Source organism: Periophthalmus magnuspinnatus, chromosome 16 (genome assembly GCF_009829125.3).
Source record: "Periophthalmus magnuspinnatus isolate fPerMag1 chromosome 16, fPerMag1.2.pri, whole genome shotgun sequence".
Taxonomy (NCBI): domain Eukaryota; kingdom Metazoa; phylum Chordata; class Actinopteri; order Gobiiformes; family Gobiidae; genus Periophthalmus; species Periophthalmus magnuspinnatus.
In genome coordinates, this window is record NC_047141.1 from 8444870 (window position 1) to 8459545 (window position 14676).

Here is a 14676-nt window from a genome sequence, read left to right on the forward strand (position 1 = left end):
GTGCATATGTCCGCTTTTCATGTTTTTCTAATTATTAATTGCTTTGGTGGGATAGTACTTGTGATATATATTTATCATAGTTTTACATCAGTTAAGTGGAAGTTTGTGGAAAAAAAATAAAATAAGAAGAAAAGTACAAACAGAATACCTACTGTATACTTATGTCATCAACACCAAAAAATATTGCACAATTTGGACAAGTTTGGGCCCTTGTTTACACTATGGTTGCTTGGTAACAGTTATGTAATTACCTTTACGTATGTCATATCTGCTGCCCATGTTCAACCAGAAACAACACACAAAACTAAATAAATAATAAAAGACAAAATCAGCAATATTCTCAGTAAAATCTTACATATAATGATGTTAACAATGTTTTCGTGAAATGAGTCTAACCTGTCATATGAAGTTCTTTAAGGACATTATATAATGATTAATGGCGTATTCCCTGTTGGATGTTGTGTAGCTGTTTACCTTGAACAGCGAACATGAGCTCCTTGGGGTCCAGCACGGGGGCCCTCTTGTCCTGACTCTTCTTGGCCCCTTTGCGGTGGCCCCTCCTCTTCTTGCTCTCACCCCACAGGTTAGAGCCGCCGTGCATGCTGGGAATGTTCAGGACGGCTATGCCCTCCAGAGAGATGGTGCTCAGGTCCAGGGTCACTCCGTCACACTACAGGGTGGAGGAGAGAAGAGAAAAGAGTGGTTAGGACCTGGTTTAGTCTGGGTTTTGGCTTGGGCCAAGTCTTGTGGTGGGTGTAGTGTGTAGTTTTGGATATATTAAATTTGGGATGCCCATCTCCAGATTTTGAGCTTGGCCAGGTCAGCAGGATTTTACCAGGCCTGCTGACAGAAATTTCGGGGCCCGGGGCAGGAAGCCTCATATGCCTCCCCTCTAATATAAATAAATAGGATGAAGATCTAGTTCTGGGCCCCTAAAACCCTGGTGCCCGGGACAACAGACCAACACTTTGTCCCCCTGTCTACTCCTCTGGATTTGACCTTATCTATTTTACTATACTTTCATTATACATGTTTTGAGTTGATGCAGCAGACTTTCTTGGTACTCAGCAGTGGTAATATACTACTGTAGCCACAGCTGCCCTGGGGTAAACTGATGGAAGCAAGGCTGTCAATCTGTGCCATAAGCCCCTCCGACCACCACCAACACACACACACACACACACACACACACACACACACACACACACACACACACCCACACACACACGCTCACAGCACATTCATATCAGGTAAGGTGGGTGATATGTCTTGCCTAAGGACACAATGAAGCTGAGGAACCTGATCTGTCCCAAATACTACTTGTGTTTTAAGCTGTAAACATAAATAAAACAAAATGCTGAGTTTACCATTAATTCTATACCTACACCTAGTACACAAAATTCACTTATGGAACTTCTAGGGCAGTTGTCTAAAGTTTGCTCCAGTTGTGTGCTTCCTGTCTTTGGAGTGTCTGTCTGACTGACCAGCTGTCTTCTGAGGTGAGGATGGATGAGAGCACAGCCAGAGCACTGCAGCCAAAAGTTTGGATCTGCACTGGTTTCCGTTTATCATTGACTTTTCCCCTTCATTTTGTAACTTTGTACTTGTCTCTTTTGGCACATAAAGAAAAAGTTGCTGTGTGCTACGTCAATCTGGGAGGTATCAACTTTGGAGTATTTGTGATAGCAATTGTAAGTATATTGCCAATTGCCATGACGACCTAGCATTAGTTACAATTACATAAATGAAGCAGCTAATTAAACCAGGTCCACTGTAATTATTTTGCTACCTCTTCTGTTAACCAATCACAGCTCACTAACTTTGCCTTTCAACTAATAACCTCCTAACTCTTCCCTTTTTCACCGGAGCAGAAGAACCACCAGCCTCTTCAGCCTCTCCATCTCCTCCTCTTCACTGTCAGGGCAATAGTCCCGTCAGCAAACACTGCCGTCTCTACCTGCCGCAGTCCAATTGCCAAAGTTTATATGTTCAGTTTTTCGAAATTAATACTATTACGCCGTGACCGTAGACTGTATAAAGTAGTGGACTAAGTGAGTGTGACGTCACCCATTTGTGTCTTATTAATGTTCATATCTTGACAGACACAATAGTGACATAAAAATACCAGGATCATGTAGAGTGGGTTAATACGAAGATTTTAAGGCCAAAATGACGAGCCTGACAGCAGCAGTTACAGCGAGAGGGATGACAATGTTTCAATGTAAAGTGAATTGGAGCCAGAGTTGATGGAGCAGGAAGTGCGCCCATGCTCACTTCCTATTTGGAACGTGCCAGCTAGCGTGTTAGCTATGTCCATTTATATATATAGTCTAAGGCTGTGACAGATTTTTTGTTTCTTTAATTAATCCATATAAATAACCCAAAATAGTCTTTGTTCTCATATGTTCACTCACAGTTAATCTTTTTTCCTGTAATTACAAAATATTTTATTAATGAAAAAATTGTTTGGTTCTCAAGCCCATTAAAACCAGCTTCCAATAAACCCCAAACGGCTCTAAGATTTGATGTATCATAAGTATAAGAAAATTGGATATCGCAAATCAAATACAGCTCATATGAGTCTCTCATTTAAGTTTCCAGTGTCAATGCTGAAAAGTCCAGTTGGTTAAAATCTAAGGACTATCTCTGATCTGAATGGTCACTACCTAAACCCCAGCACCTGCAGCCAATCATGAATCAGTGCTAGTGCAGCCTCGGCAGCTCAGTGAGTGAATTCTGGAGGTTCCAACCCAGGCTCAGTTGTGATTATAAAACCTATTTCCATTAAACTATGTCTCCTAAACAGCAAATCATGAGCTGTGCATTAAATATATAATCAAACCTAAACTCACAATTTAGTCTAAGCGTGAAAACAGTATCGTCCAACCCTGCTTTAGTCTAACCATACAGCACTATATCAGAGCAGATCCAGAGGGCATGTGATCCCGGCCCCATACCGGCCCCTGTCACCGGCCTCTGGGTAATGAAAGGCTCTGCGCTCGCCTCTAACCTGGGGAAGATGAATAGTGTGGACGCCATCTTCATTATCACTCAATATCGCACACAGCAGGGTCACGCGGGCTAATTACCTGTGTGTTAGCGTGCGACGTGGAGAGGTGGGAGCACGCGTCACACTTCAGTCGGCTACAAAGAGCGCTATTTATGGAGCCTGTTCAACTCAATGGGAATAAAGACTGATGCTAATAAAGGTAATTGCAGTATAAGATTAACATAGATTTACATTAGTCATACTATAATGATCAAGTGCATGGACTCATGAGGTCAAGAGTAAGTGATTGTAATGGAGATTATAGATGTCACAATAACACTGCTATGGCAATTTGTGTGACTTAAGTGACCAGTGTTTCTCTACTGACGCAAAATATAAACCTGTATATTACATAGATTAAATTCCCATGTATTTGATATTGTTTATAATAGTTAAATGGCTGTAAACACTATATAAACACTTCCAGAAATTTGGGCATTTTAACTAAATAAGCTTATAATTTGTTTTTTTATTTCATATTAAGGCTTCATCGTTTACAGTGAAGAATTATGAAGATTTGACCCGATACAGTAATTTATGGTGTGCTTCTAAACAGTGATGGAGTGGCAATGAGGATTTCCCTGTGGCCAGCAGCCTCTGTGAGCCGCAGCCTCTGTGAGCCGCAGCCTCTGTGAGCCGCAGCCTCTGTGAGCCGCAGCCTCTGTGAGCCGCAGACTCTGTGAGCCGCAGACTCTGTGAGCCGCAGCCTCTGAAAAGGTTTTAAATGACAATGTACTAACTCACACAAACGCACAAAACACAGTCCTGTCCCCCTGTCCTGTTCAAAACAACAGCAAGTTCAGCTGAGGTTTTAGGGGTAAACAATTTACTTGAAATAAATGATTGAACATAACCTGTAAAGAATAGTAGAATATAGGCCAGTTTTAAGCGTCCTCTGGCCCTCTGTGTCGAATATTTTTCAATATATGGCCCCTGGTGAAGATTTTGGGCACCCCTGCTTTATGATATATATATATATATATATATATATATATATATATATATATATATATATATATATATATATATATATATATATATATATATATATATATGTTATAGATAATAAACAGCAACTTGATCTACAACATGTAGATCATGTCCATTTTAAACCACAATATTGATCCATTTAAAGCTGTTTAAAACTGCAGAACTTCATAGTGACATTTCAGTGAGACAAGCTGCTGCTTTTCATTTATTTTGTTTCATTTACATGTTTTACTTTACATTTCCAAAATTTGGAATAATCAAATGTAAATACAGGGGTTTTACATTATATATAATCCAACTGAGTATGTGGTGTTCAAAGCTCAGCACTTACCTCCACCTCTACAAAGTCATGGAGCTTCTTGCACGTGGCTGAGAAGGTCTCAGAGGTGCCAAACTCAAAATACCATAGCTTGTTCTTTGTCCTACACACACACACGCACACACACACAGAGAGAGAGAGAAGAGGGTTTAGACCACATCCAAGTGCACTGCGGGCCTCATGACATCCTCTTTCTATTATAATATGATATATAAGATCTTTTTAATGGAGAGGGCCACAGCCAGTCATGTGGTTTGGAGCAGAGTTCAGAGCAAGAAATTTGACAGTTTTATCTGTAAAATCAAAATTGTGATTGAATAAAAAAGAAAAAAAAAAGTTGTTTTGACATAATCATCCAACCATAAATTGCGTAGAATGTGAATGCATCATGTTATTAATTCAACAAAGAGAAATGATGAGATGGAGTCCACTGCATGATTCTATGGAAATATAAAGTTAACACCATACTTCTCCATAGAAATCGACAAGTTTTATGCCATACTGTGGAATATTATAGCTAAAGGAACAACATTTCCATGGAAACAAGCTGGTGGACGCCCTCTTCCAGGACAAATCAGGTTTGTGGAGATGCAAGCCTGCTCACAGTAAGCAGTACACACATCCACAATGAAAAACAAAGGGATTTTATTTTAGTCAATTTTTTGTCCAAAAAGTTTCACACTATGGCTTTATATATATATTTTTTTTGTCCTGTATTTTTTTTTTTTTTTCTCTTTAATAGTCTCCCCTATTGTGATTTAAGTATGTCTATTCTGATGTACTGCCATAACATTGACATTAAAACTATATATATTTCTTTTTTTATTATTATTATGGTGACGAAATCTTGTCCCACTAATATCTCCACTCAAATTTAACTTGTTATTCAAATGTGCTCCAATCATCCGCACCCAAAGCAGCGGGTTGGGCCCAGTTAATGCGGCTCACGGGGGGCACTTGGCAGGGGGCACATGGAGGGGTGGTCAGGGGGGTGTCTCTGCCTAACATGGGGCACCGGGCCGGGGAGCGTGAGGTGGGTAATCTCACTGGCCCTCAATTAGCCCGGGCCGGGGTGCAGTTCCCCCAGGCCCCCCTCCCCACGGCTCGGGCTGATGATCAATGACCTCTCCCGGGCCAGTCACCATCTGGACACACCACTGCGATTCATTAGAGCCTCCTAATTAACGCCATCCAGCATGTTTGCATACAGCGAGGAGGAGGCCCGGGCAGGAGGTTTGAAGCGGTGGGAGTGGGGGTGTTGGGTGGGGGTACACGGGGCTTAGCGAGGACTGGGATGTGGTCAGTGTGAATTTGAGGTTTCCATTCCCACAATTTTCGAATATTACATTTTTTTGCTTGTAATTCATTAATGATTATCAGGTGCAACTAAGTCAAACGTTTTGAAGTATAATATATCACTACAGAGAAATATTGCGATAAACGATAACACTGAAACTACTGATTAAGATTTAAATAATGCAAGATAATCCCAGTGAACCATTTTAAATAGACTGTTTCAATAGAAGACATGAGCTGCAACAAATAAACCACAGAAAAAGGTGAACTCACAAATGTTTAACCTGCATGACTTCCATTTGTGACCAGTCCCACGAACGTCTTGTACAAAAAAAACAGCATTTTAACAATATTTTAGTATATTATTGTCTTATAAAATGTGGTGATGTCATCCAAAACCCAGCACAAACATCCATCAGTGTCTTCTGTGCATTTAGGCATATCTTCATCAGAATAACAGTACAAAAAGCCTCCAGATTTAACTCCCTGGCTGAGCTTAAAAATGATTTCCAGTGCAACGTCCCATCTCACTTTCTGTAGTTAAAGTAAGAACAGTCACCTGTATAAATGCATTTGATGTGATTGTGTCTAATTACTGTTATAGCGTGCTTTTCTTATTTACACCTGTCAGTCACTGCTCCATGTACGCCTGAAGTCAAAAAAGTGCTAACAACAGTCCCACACTGAGAATGAGCTTACCACAGTCATCTGGAGGATTGTTTAGTGTTTGAGATCTCAATTTACAGCTCCAGTAGTGAGGTGTTTAAGCCAATGTTGAACAGTGACTAATGGAGCCATTCAAAACATTTACAAAGTGCACAGAGCGAAAGAGTAAGATCAGAGCTACTTTAAGGTGGTTTGTTTCAACTGTACACCAATACTATGGCAAGTATAGCTAATGGGTTTTGTGTTAGAATGAACTGAAACTCACTTAAAGAGGGGGTATTACAGTTTTATGGGGTATTTACTGCTAACACATAACATATTTAGATCACCATGTTATTGTTTTATTGTTTTGAAAATGCTATAATCGCCAAAAACAACATATGAACATGTTTAATACACTTTGTTACTCCCCCATCAGAGTGGTATTACAAAACAATCAGTGTGCATCCCACTAATGAAACTACTGCACATCGCATTAGGTTTGTGAAGTTGTAGTGTATTGTTTTGTATCCTGCTTTTGAATATTTATGGAAATTTGCTGTTTTGGACCATTGAAGACGTAGGTTTGAAGGCTAAGCGTCGGAGAGGATCGCACAGCTAACCATAGGGAGAGTTTGAACGGGGCCCAGGAAAGATCACTAGATTACTTAAACATGCAAGGATGACATCTAAAACCTCTGGACGGAATGCTAAAACATGGCAGAAAGCTCCAAAAAAGTCCATTGTGCATAATACTTTAATCTTGGTGTATAGAGGTTATGACTATTTCACTAATCTAATCTAAATATAATAAAAACTAAAATATGCATAATATGTATATAATATATGAAAACCTTGTGCACTGAACAACCATTGAAGCATAGACTAGCCCATAGCTAGATTTGCCTAACATGTTAATTCAAGCATGTGGTAGTATTGAAACCCACGTAACTGCAGAGATGCTTAGAATGAGTCTGGCAATCTACCTATGATGCAACAATCCCAGGAAAATTCAAATTGAGTATTCTGTGAGTATTCTCAGGGGTGAGATCTTACTTACTGTAAGATTCATCAAACAGACATCAGAGAAGCAAAACTCAGTGTTTTAATTTTATGGTTTTAAGCTCAAAAGAGAAACATTTTGCACAACATATAATTAAGACATTGAGAAACAATTATTTTTCTGCCATAAAAAGTAAAAGTGAATGAGAAGCTACTCGCAACTAGGGTTGTCAAAAGTATCGAAAACCAGATACTATCTTGCTTAATATCGAAATCTTTAGCATCGTGACAACACCTCTAGCAACACAAAGGTAACAGATACACTAGCTTAGAAAATCAGGTGTGCACACTTCTCTTAACTGTTGAAAGACTTTGACAAAACTTTATAACACTTAGCTTGCAGAAACAACAAAAATATGTATTCATTTATTTATTTTTATACACACAGGTCCTCATAATCTACAAGTCCCTTCCATTGATCCCTGACTTCCTTTTTGTTCATCAGAAACATGTCAGTAATCAATGAGGGAGCTGATTTCTTTCCATTAGTCTTGGGATGAAACTGCTGCGATGCCACTATTCCACATTTCATGCTAACTCCAAACTCTAAGTCCGGGTTACAGTTACGGCTCCCGATCCCTCCGAGAACCAACGAGAGCCCATTCATCTCGGAGGTGGAGGCCAGAGGAGTGCTGACACATCCCAGTCCCTGCAGTAAATAATGGGCCACAACAGGCACGTATTAGTATAAGCAGAGTAACAATCACGGAGCTATTGATTTCCTCATTAGGACTTTTGTCAGGACCATTTAGCCTTGTTATGAATGAGCTTTCATTAGGGTACTTGCAAGGTAGCCCCAGTCCAGCTTGATTTATAATGTGCAACAGAGTCAATACAAGAGCAGAGCTGGGCCAGAGGGAGGCAGGGACCAGTCAAAGGCCCTAATCCTCAACATGGGAGCTGGGAGTTAGTCAATAGGGCAGTAGGGAGTAGTCAAATTTGCGATATGCGATATTGATATTATTGGAATATTTTAAAGGGCCCATATTACGTTACTGCTTTCTGATTTATGTTATAATGTTGTTTCGTCATCATAAACAGACCTGGAGTTGTGTTTTGTTTCATTCTCACATGTTTAACGCACACACCCTGCATGTTTAGGCTGAGTTTGCTCAAACAGAAAACACTCTGTTCCACCTTGTGATGTCATGTGGTAATACAGGAAGTGCTCCACTGTGTTTTTAAATCTCATACACCTTCAATAGAATCATTTGGATTTGAATCATTTCAGCACTGGAAATGCCAATCTCTACTGGACAAAAGGTAAATTTGAAAACTGCCACTTCATGACATCACAAGGTGGAACAGAGCATTTTGAGCTTTGATGTAGACAGACTAATAATAGAGGGTTACTCAAACATGTGTGAATGAAACAAAACATAGTTCTTTCGGTATGTTTTTGATGAGATAACAACATTCTAACATGGCTTAAAGGTCACAAGAGTCAATTTTGCGTAGTATAGGTATCAACGGTGCAACCTCGGGGAAATAAAGCGCCTGATTGGTCTGTTATTAACGCAAAATGAAATAAAGATATCAGGATCACATAGAGTGGGTCAATACGAACATTTTAAGACCAAAATGACGAGGTTGACAGTAGCGATTATAGTGAGAGGGACGACAGTTTTTCAATGTAAAATGAACTGGAGTCAGAGTCGATGGAGCCAGAAGTGCACCAAGTTCACTTCCTGTTTGGAACGCGGTGGCTAGCAGGCTAGCTATGTCCATTTATATATAGTCTATGGTGGTAACATATAAGCCTGTCACAATATTGAAACAGATTTATGCCATTGACAAAATAACCCTAAAGCAGAATTATGAATGAAAAACTGTTCTAAATGTACAATATGGGTAAAAACATGAGCTGCGATGAAATATTGCAGAAAGAAACACTTTAATAGTTAGTTTGTATCTATAATAATTTTTGTATTCAACCCTTCAGCTTAAATCTTATCGTAGAATAGAAAAACAACAAAATGTTCCCCACTAGTACAAAAATAAAGTTCCCATGATAAATATTAACCCTCAAAAATTACTGTTACTTCTAACATATACTGAACATTAATGATATAGTAATTACTGTAACTGGCCAAGTAACATAAACAAAATACTATTATTGTGTTTTAAAATAATTATTGTAGGATCAAAATTGGTTTAGTGAAGGGTAGTATTGAAAAAAACAATTTCAATTGCAATTTTATTATTGTCACAACGCCAAGAAGCGCCTTTACCGTAATAGGCACAAAGCTAGCGAGACACTATTAGCTTCGTGTTTATAGTAGCTAAAAGCAGCTTTACCTCAGCCTGACAGTCACACACCAGGACTCACTGCAGTCTAAACATTGGCACCACCTTAATGCTTCTAAAGTCCACCTAAAACACCATTTGCACTTGTCCCACAGTGGATGCAAATGAGCCCGCCTGCCTCCCAACCAAATGCCACAGATCCAGGTGAAGTGCGCCAAGTGACCGTGGAGAGGCCTCCCTCACGGCCGGGAGGAGGAGGAGGGCTGTTTTGGAGTCAAGCAGCCAGTGGAAATATGTCTTCAGAGGTGATACTTTACAATCGCATCACGCTGAAGGGTTTTGCATTTTTGTCTATGGCGGAATGTTATGCAGTTACCATGGTGATGCATTGCGCACATTAGCAAACACAGAGTCAAGAAAAAATACAAAATGGATTTAAACAACACATTTTCCAGAAGCCTGTGATGAATATAAACATTAATAATCTCATTGACATGTTTGATTTTCAACCCAAAAGATGAGAGTGACTAACTGAAAAACTGTTGGCTAATGCTAGCCTGTGATTGATGTTATTTGAGAGCGGCTTGTTTAACAGCACAAATCAGCTCACATGTTGTAGTTCCAACTAAACCAGCTCTTTCTGATCAGATAGCTCAGATTAAAGTCTAATTGTACAGACAGAGCAGTGCCTACAGTTAGCTTCACACCTCCAGAGAGTGTTCAAATCAATTAAGATTACATATTCATGCCCAAATAACATGATCAAAAACAGCAAATTTCTGTGGTAAACATTTCAAACTACACCAGACATTTAAAAAAAAAAAAAAATTTAATAAGGATCCAAATAAGGAAGCAACTAACATTATTTTACTAGTGGATTACACAGCCAGTATTTTTTAAATTAGTCGACGAGTCAAACAATTATTTCAATCATACATTAAGTTTTTGTCTTTTTAAAAAAAATAAATTTTTAACCAGAAAAGGTTACAATATAGATACTGAATGTTTGTAGACAGAGAAAGTTTTTTGACATTTGGACTTAATGATGAAAAGGCATTTTGACATGAATCTATAAAGTCCAGATAATGAGTTTGAGAATATGTTAATGATTATTTTAATAGTCGACTAGTCACAATTAGATATCTCAGTTGGCTGATATATTGGGGCGATATTTGGACTTTTTAACATATCGACTATTGGCCTTACATCTCTTATAGGCTTGTGGTTAAAAAAAGGGCTTGGGGGGAGTTTGTAGTAAATGTAAATGACATAATTTGGGGAAAATAATCAATATCAGCCCAAAAGTATCAGTAGATCTTATTGGCCATCAGTTGCTCTCTATTCTAAATAATCATATCGGCATCAGCCATGAAAAAATCTGAAAAGGTGGAGCTCTGGTCACAGTTATTCTGATTAACCATTTCAGCTCTAGATTTAAAAACAAATAAAAAAAATATAAGAAAAATGTGCTGTAAAATTAGCTCGAAAACACAATGAAAACAGAGTGATGCAGCTTACTCCAGGACACAGCATGAGCTCATGTTTGGGCAGTTTGCACATAAACAAATGAAGGTGGCCTTTTTGAAATGCATATTCAAAACCAGCGGGCGACATTAAATGTGGGCGTGTGAAGTTCACGCAGGTGGATTTCCCTGCAGAGACTCTGTGCTTTGACTTACAACAGTTTAGAGACACGCCAGCACCTTAAAAACAACACAAATATACATGTTTGTGAGGGTGTGGCCATTTTCACTGTGCATATAAACATGGACAATATATCAATGCGGATGAAACTGGTGATACATCGTTTTGTTTTGGTGTTTTTTTTTTTTTTGGGGGGGGGGGGGGGGGAGTTACATAATCAAGAATTAAAGATGTATTTCAGTACACAGTGTATTTAGTTAAATATTGTTTGTTGCAAAGGAAAGATTCACTTTTGAACATGCATCAGATAGACTATGGAGTCGAGGATAAGGCAAAACATTTATACCACGATTTTCTGGGAGACTGACAACAATTTCTATTTCATCACAATTCATAGACTTATTTAGTATTAGTATAAGGTGCATTAAATAGAGAAATGACGACAGACCCAAATAGCAGATCATTACAGGGATAAAATCTAATTGATTTTTAATACCATATTGCCCTGTCCTATTCAATTCAATTCAATTCATTTATTTTTGTAACGCCCAAAATCACAACAACAGTTGTCTCGAAGGGCGTTCATGTTTTGGTTGATGGGGGAAACCGGAGTACCCGGAGGAAACCCATCCAGACACGGGGAGAAACATGAAAAACTCCACACAGAAAGGCCTGGTGACCCGGGGATCGAACCAACCTTCTTGCTGTGAGACATGAGTGATGGCACTCAGTCACCGTGCCGCCAAGACACAAAAAACAAAACAACAGGAAGAATCAGACACAACAAGAAAAAATCAGACACAACAGGAAAAATCAGACACAACAGGAAAAATCAGACAACATAAGTCCTAGCCAGCCATAGATGATTTTTATTAATAATGTTATGTGGGCCTACTCATTATTGTACTGTTTAACATACCAACATGAAAAACTAATGATTTCTTTAGTCATAAGGCAGGAACATACTTAACATAGATAAAAGGCCTCATACTAATATTCATTTGAAAACAGAATTCCAATAGTATTACGTCATATGCAAAGTAATACACCATAAGATGTATAACTATACATACATACAAACATACACACTTACATACATACACATACAGACGTACATACATACAGACATATTTTTTCATCATCATGGGAGCAGATGGCTGTACTCTTGACAGCAGTATGACAGTGTTAATATTGAATTAAACTAACAACACACCGGACACTAATTAGTGTCATATCCAGCTTTAAAATGCCCCATAATCAGTTAAAATGGATATGACAGGTTAGACTATAGATTATAGGGGCTGTGTCTGAATGTCCCCTCAGCCTCTTACTCCTCATTCACTACACAGCCCCACACTTTTTAGCAGACTCTATAGTGCACACTTTCACACTTTTCAGACACACAGCTCACTTCTTTTGGGTCATGTGACTCTGGGATCTGGGTGACAAAAGTCTGCTAAACTTTGATAAAACTTGATTTCTGTTTTAAATAATGATCAGATTGGACTGGCACATGAGTATTTATGGACTAATGATAACCATACAAGTGTTTGTCAAGCTGGATCTCACATAAACAGACTAGATTTCTAGATTTTTTTTATCTGAGATGGGGAAATTATCGCTCTTTTAAAAGCTCAATCTAAGGTAAGAGGCTTACACTTTACACAGCAATGATTTATTTAAGAGTGTTTTATTCATAAACAATGATCAAGAGTGTGATAAACCAGTGCTTCTTTCTGCTTCATTCAGTCGTGTTGTGTCCAGTTAAAGGCCTGTCGCTGTCCTCTGTTGTTTTTCCAACTCTCGCAATGCATTGTGGCCTATTATATGCCCACTACTTTTCAAAGAGTATTGTGGGAAATTGTAACTGACCACTATGGAGATCACTAAAAATCACTTAACCCCTAAATCGTGCCCCAAGTAGTGAATAGTGTGGACATTTGGACACAGCCACTGCTTATAATTTTACTTCCTGGTTGAACACGGGCAGCAGGTTTGACATGCTGAGGTAATTTCATAACTGTTACCTAGCAACAATAATGCTAACAAGGGCCAAAACATGTCCACATTGAACAATACATATAGACTAGACTAATACAGATAAATCATTTTGTTCAAATGATGTTTAATCTCTCAGAAAAGTCCCTCGCAAATAAATTTTGGTTGATGACACAGGTACAAGTATATTCCCTTTCAGAACTGTATTTTTGTACTTTTCTTCTCAACCCTTTTTCCACTTAACTGATGTAAATCTATGATACACAATTACCACAGATACTACCCCACCAAACCAAGTCAGAATTAGAAGCATATAAAAACCTGTCACATGCACATGGGGAAATATTGAGCATTGGCCACAACAGCGAGCTATTGTATTGGCTAATAATAAGAAAATAATAGGTAAAAAGAACATATTGTGACTCCACTGTCGCTGGGTGCAGCATGTGGGCTGGAGGCGTCTGGTTTGCATCTGCAGTGAGTGAAGTACAAATGACATGCAGAGCTCCTTAGTCCCACACAACACAAGCAAATCATCTTCTCCTTTCAGTTTGTAGTGAGGTAAGCCCTTGGTTACTTCAGTGTATTCCTCTGTTTATGTTTGTTGAAACCTTTACTTGGTTTAAGACTAACTTTAGCTAAGGTTCAAATATAGATTTTTTTTTTTTTTTTTTCAGTTTATTTTTTTTCTTGGCTCAAATTTATATATATATTTTTCCATAAATAAAATTGAATAGATCTAATTAAGGGAAACTGTTGTGAATTATTTATACAATTCAGTGTAATGTTGTTAAAGTCCACACGCTAAAAATAAGGAAGAACTGCTAGCAACTGAAAAATACACAATTTAGTCCACTGGGATAACAACTGGAATACACTATGTTTTTAAAGGCTATTTTTGCCTGCAATGTAGTGCCACAGTGTGACATTAAAGTAACAGGCCAGATCTGTGGTGAGGCAAGCCCTGTCAAAATAAGAATCCATGTTTTAAAGCAATTTTAGCACAAAAAAAAAAAAATCTATAATTGCACTGTACTTTATTTTTACTGTCTTAATAATGAAAACAAAACAAGTTCATTTTAAACAGTTTGCAGTATTCCTCACCTTTTCGCATTTGAGCATCCTAATTATTCACAGCGATGAGTTTATAAGTACTTTTCACACACTTTCAGAAACCAGAGTGGACTTTGCTGGCATGGTAAATCTAACAACAACTAGCATGCTAACTCTTCCTGATTCTCAGACGATTAAACATTGTGTAATTAGATGCAGACAGTACACAGTACTCTCCATCGGGTCCTTGAGGGTTCACGGGAGTTTGCCCAACCAGTCCACATGTGTTTTGTGGATCTGGAGAAGGCATTCGACCGTATCCCTCGTGGTGTCCTTTGGGGGGTGCTCTGGGAGTATGGGGTCCGGGGCTCTT

General features: G+C 38.6%; 1 protein-coding gene across 1 annotated transcript in view; it reads right to left on the reverse strand.

The window, feature by feature from the left end:
• dgkb (diacylglycerol kinase, beta) overlaps positions 1-14676 on the reverse strand; it is a 136468-nt gene that overhangs the window by 16412 nt on the left and 105380 nt on the right. Inside the window, exons 21-22 of the mRNA XM_033980906.2 lie at positions 4371-4461; positions 475-670 (exon numbers count right to left, since the gene is read on the reverse strand). Coding sequence (XP_033836797.2) covers positions 475-670; positions 4371-4461 — 287 coding nt within the window. The remainder of the gene's footprint in view (positions 1-474; positions 671-4370; positions 4462-14676) is intronic.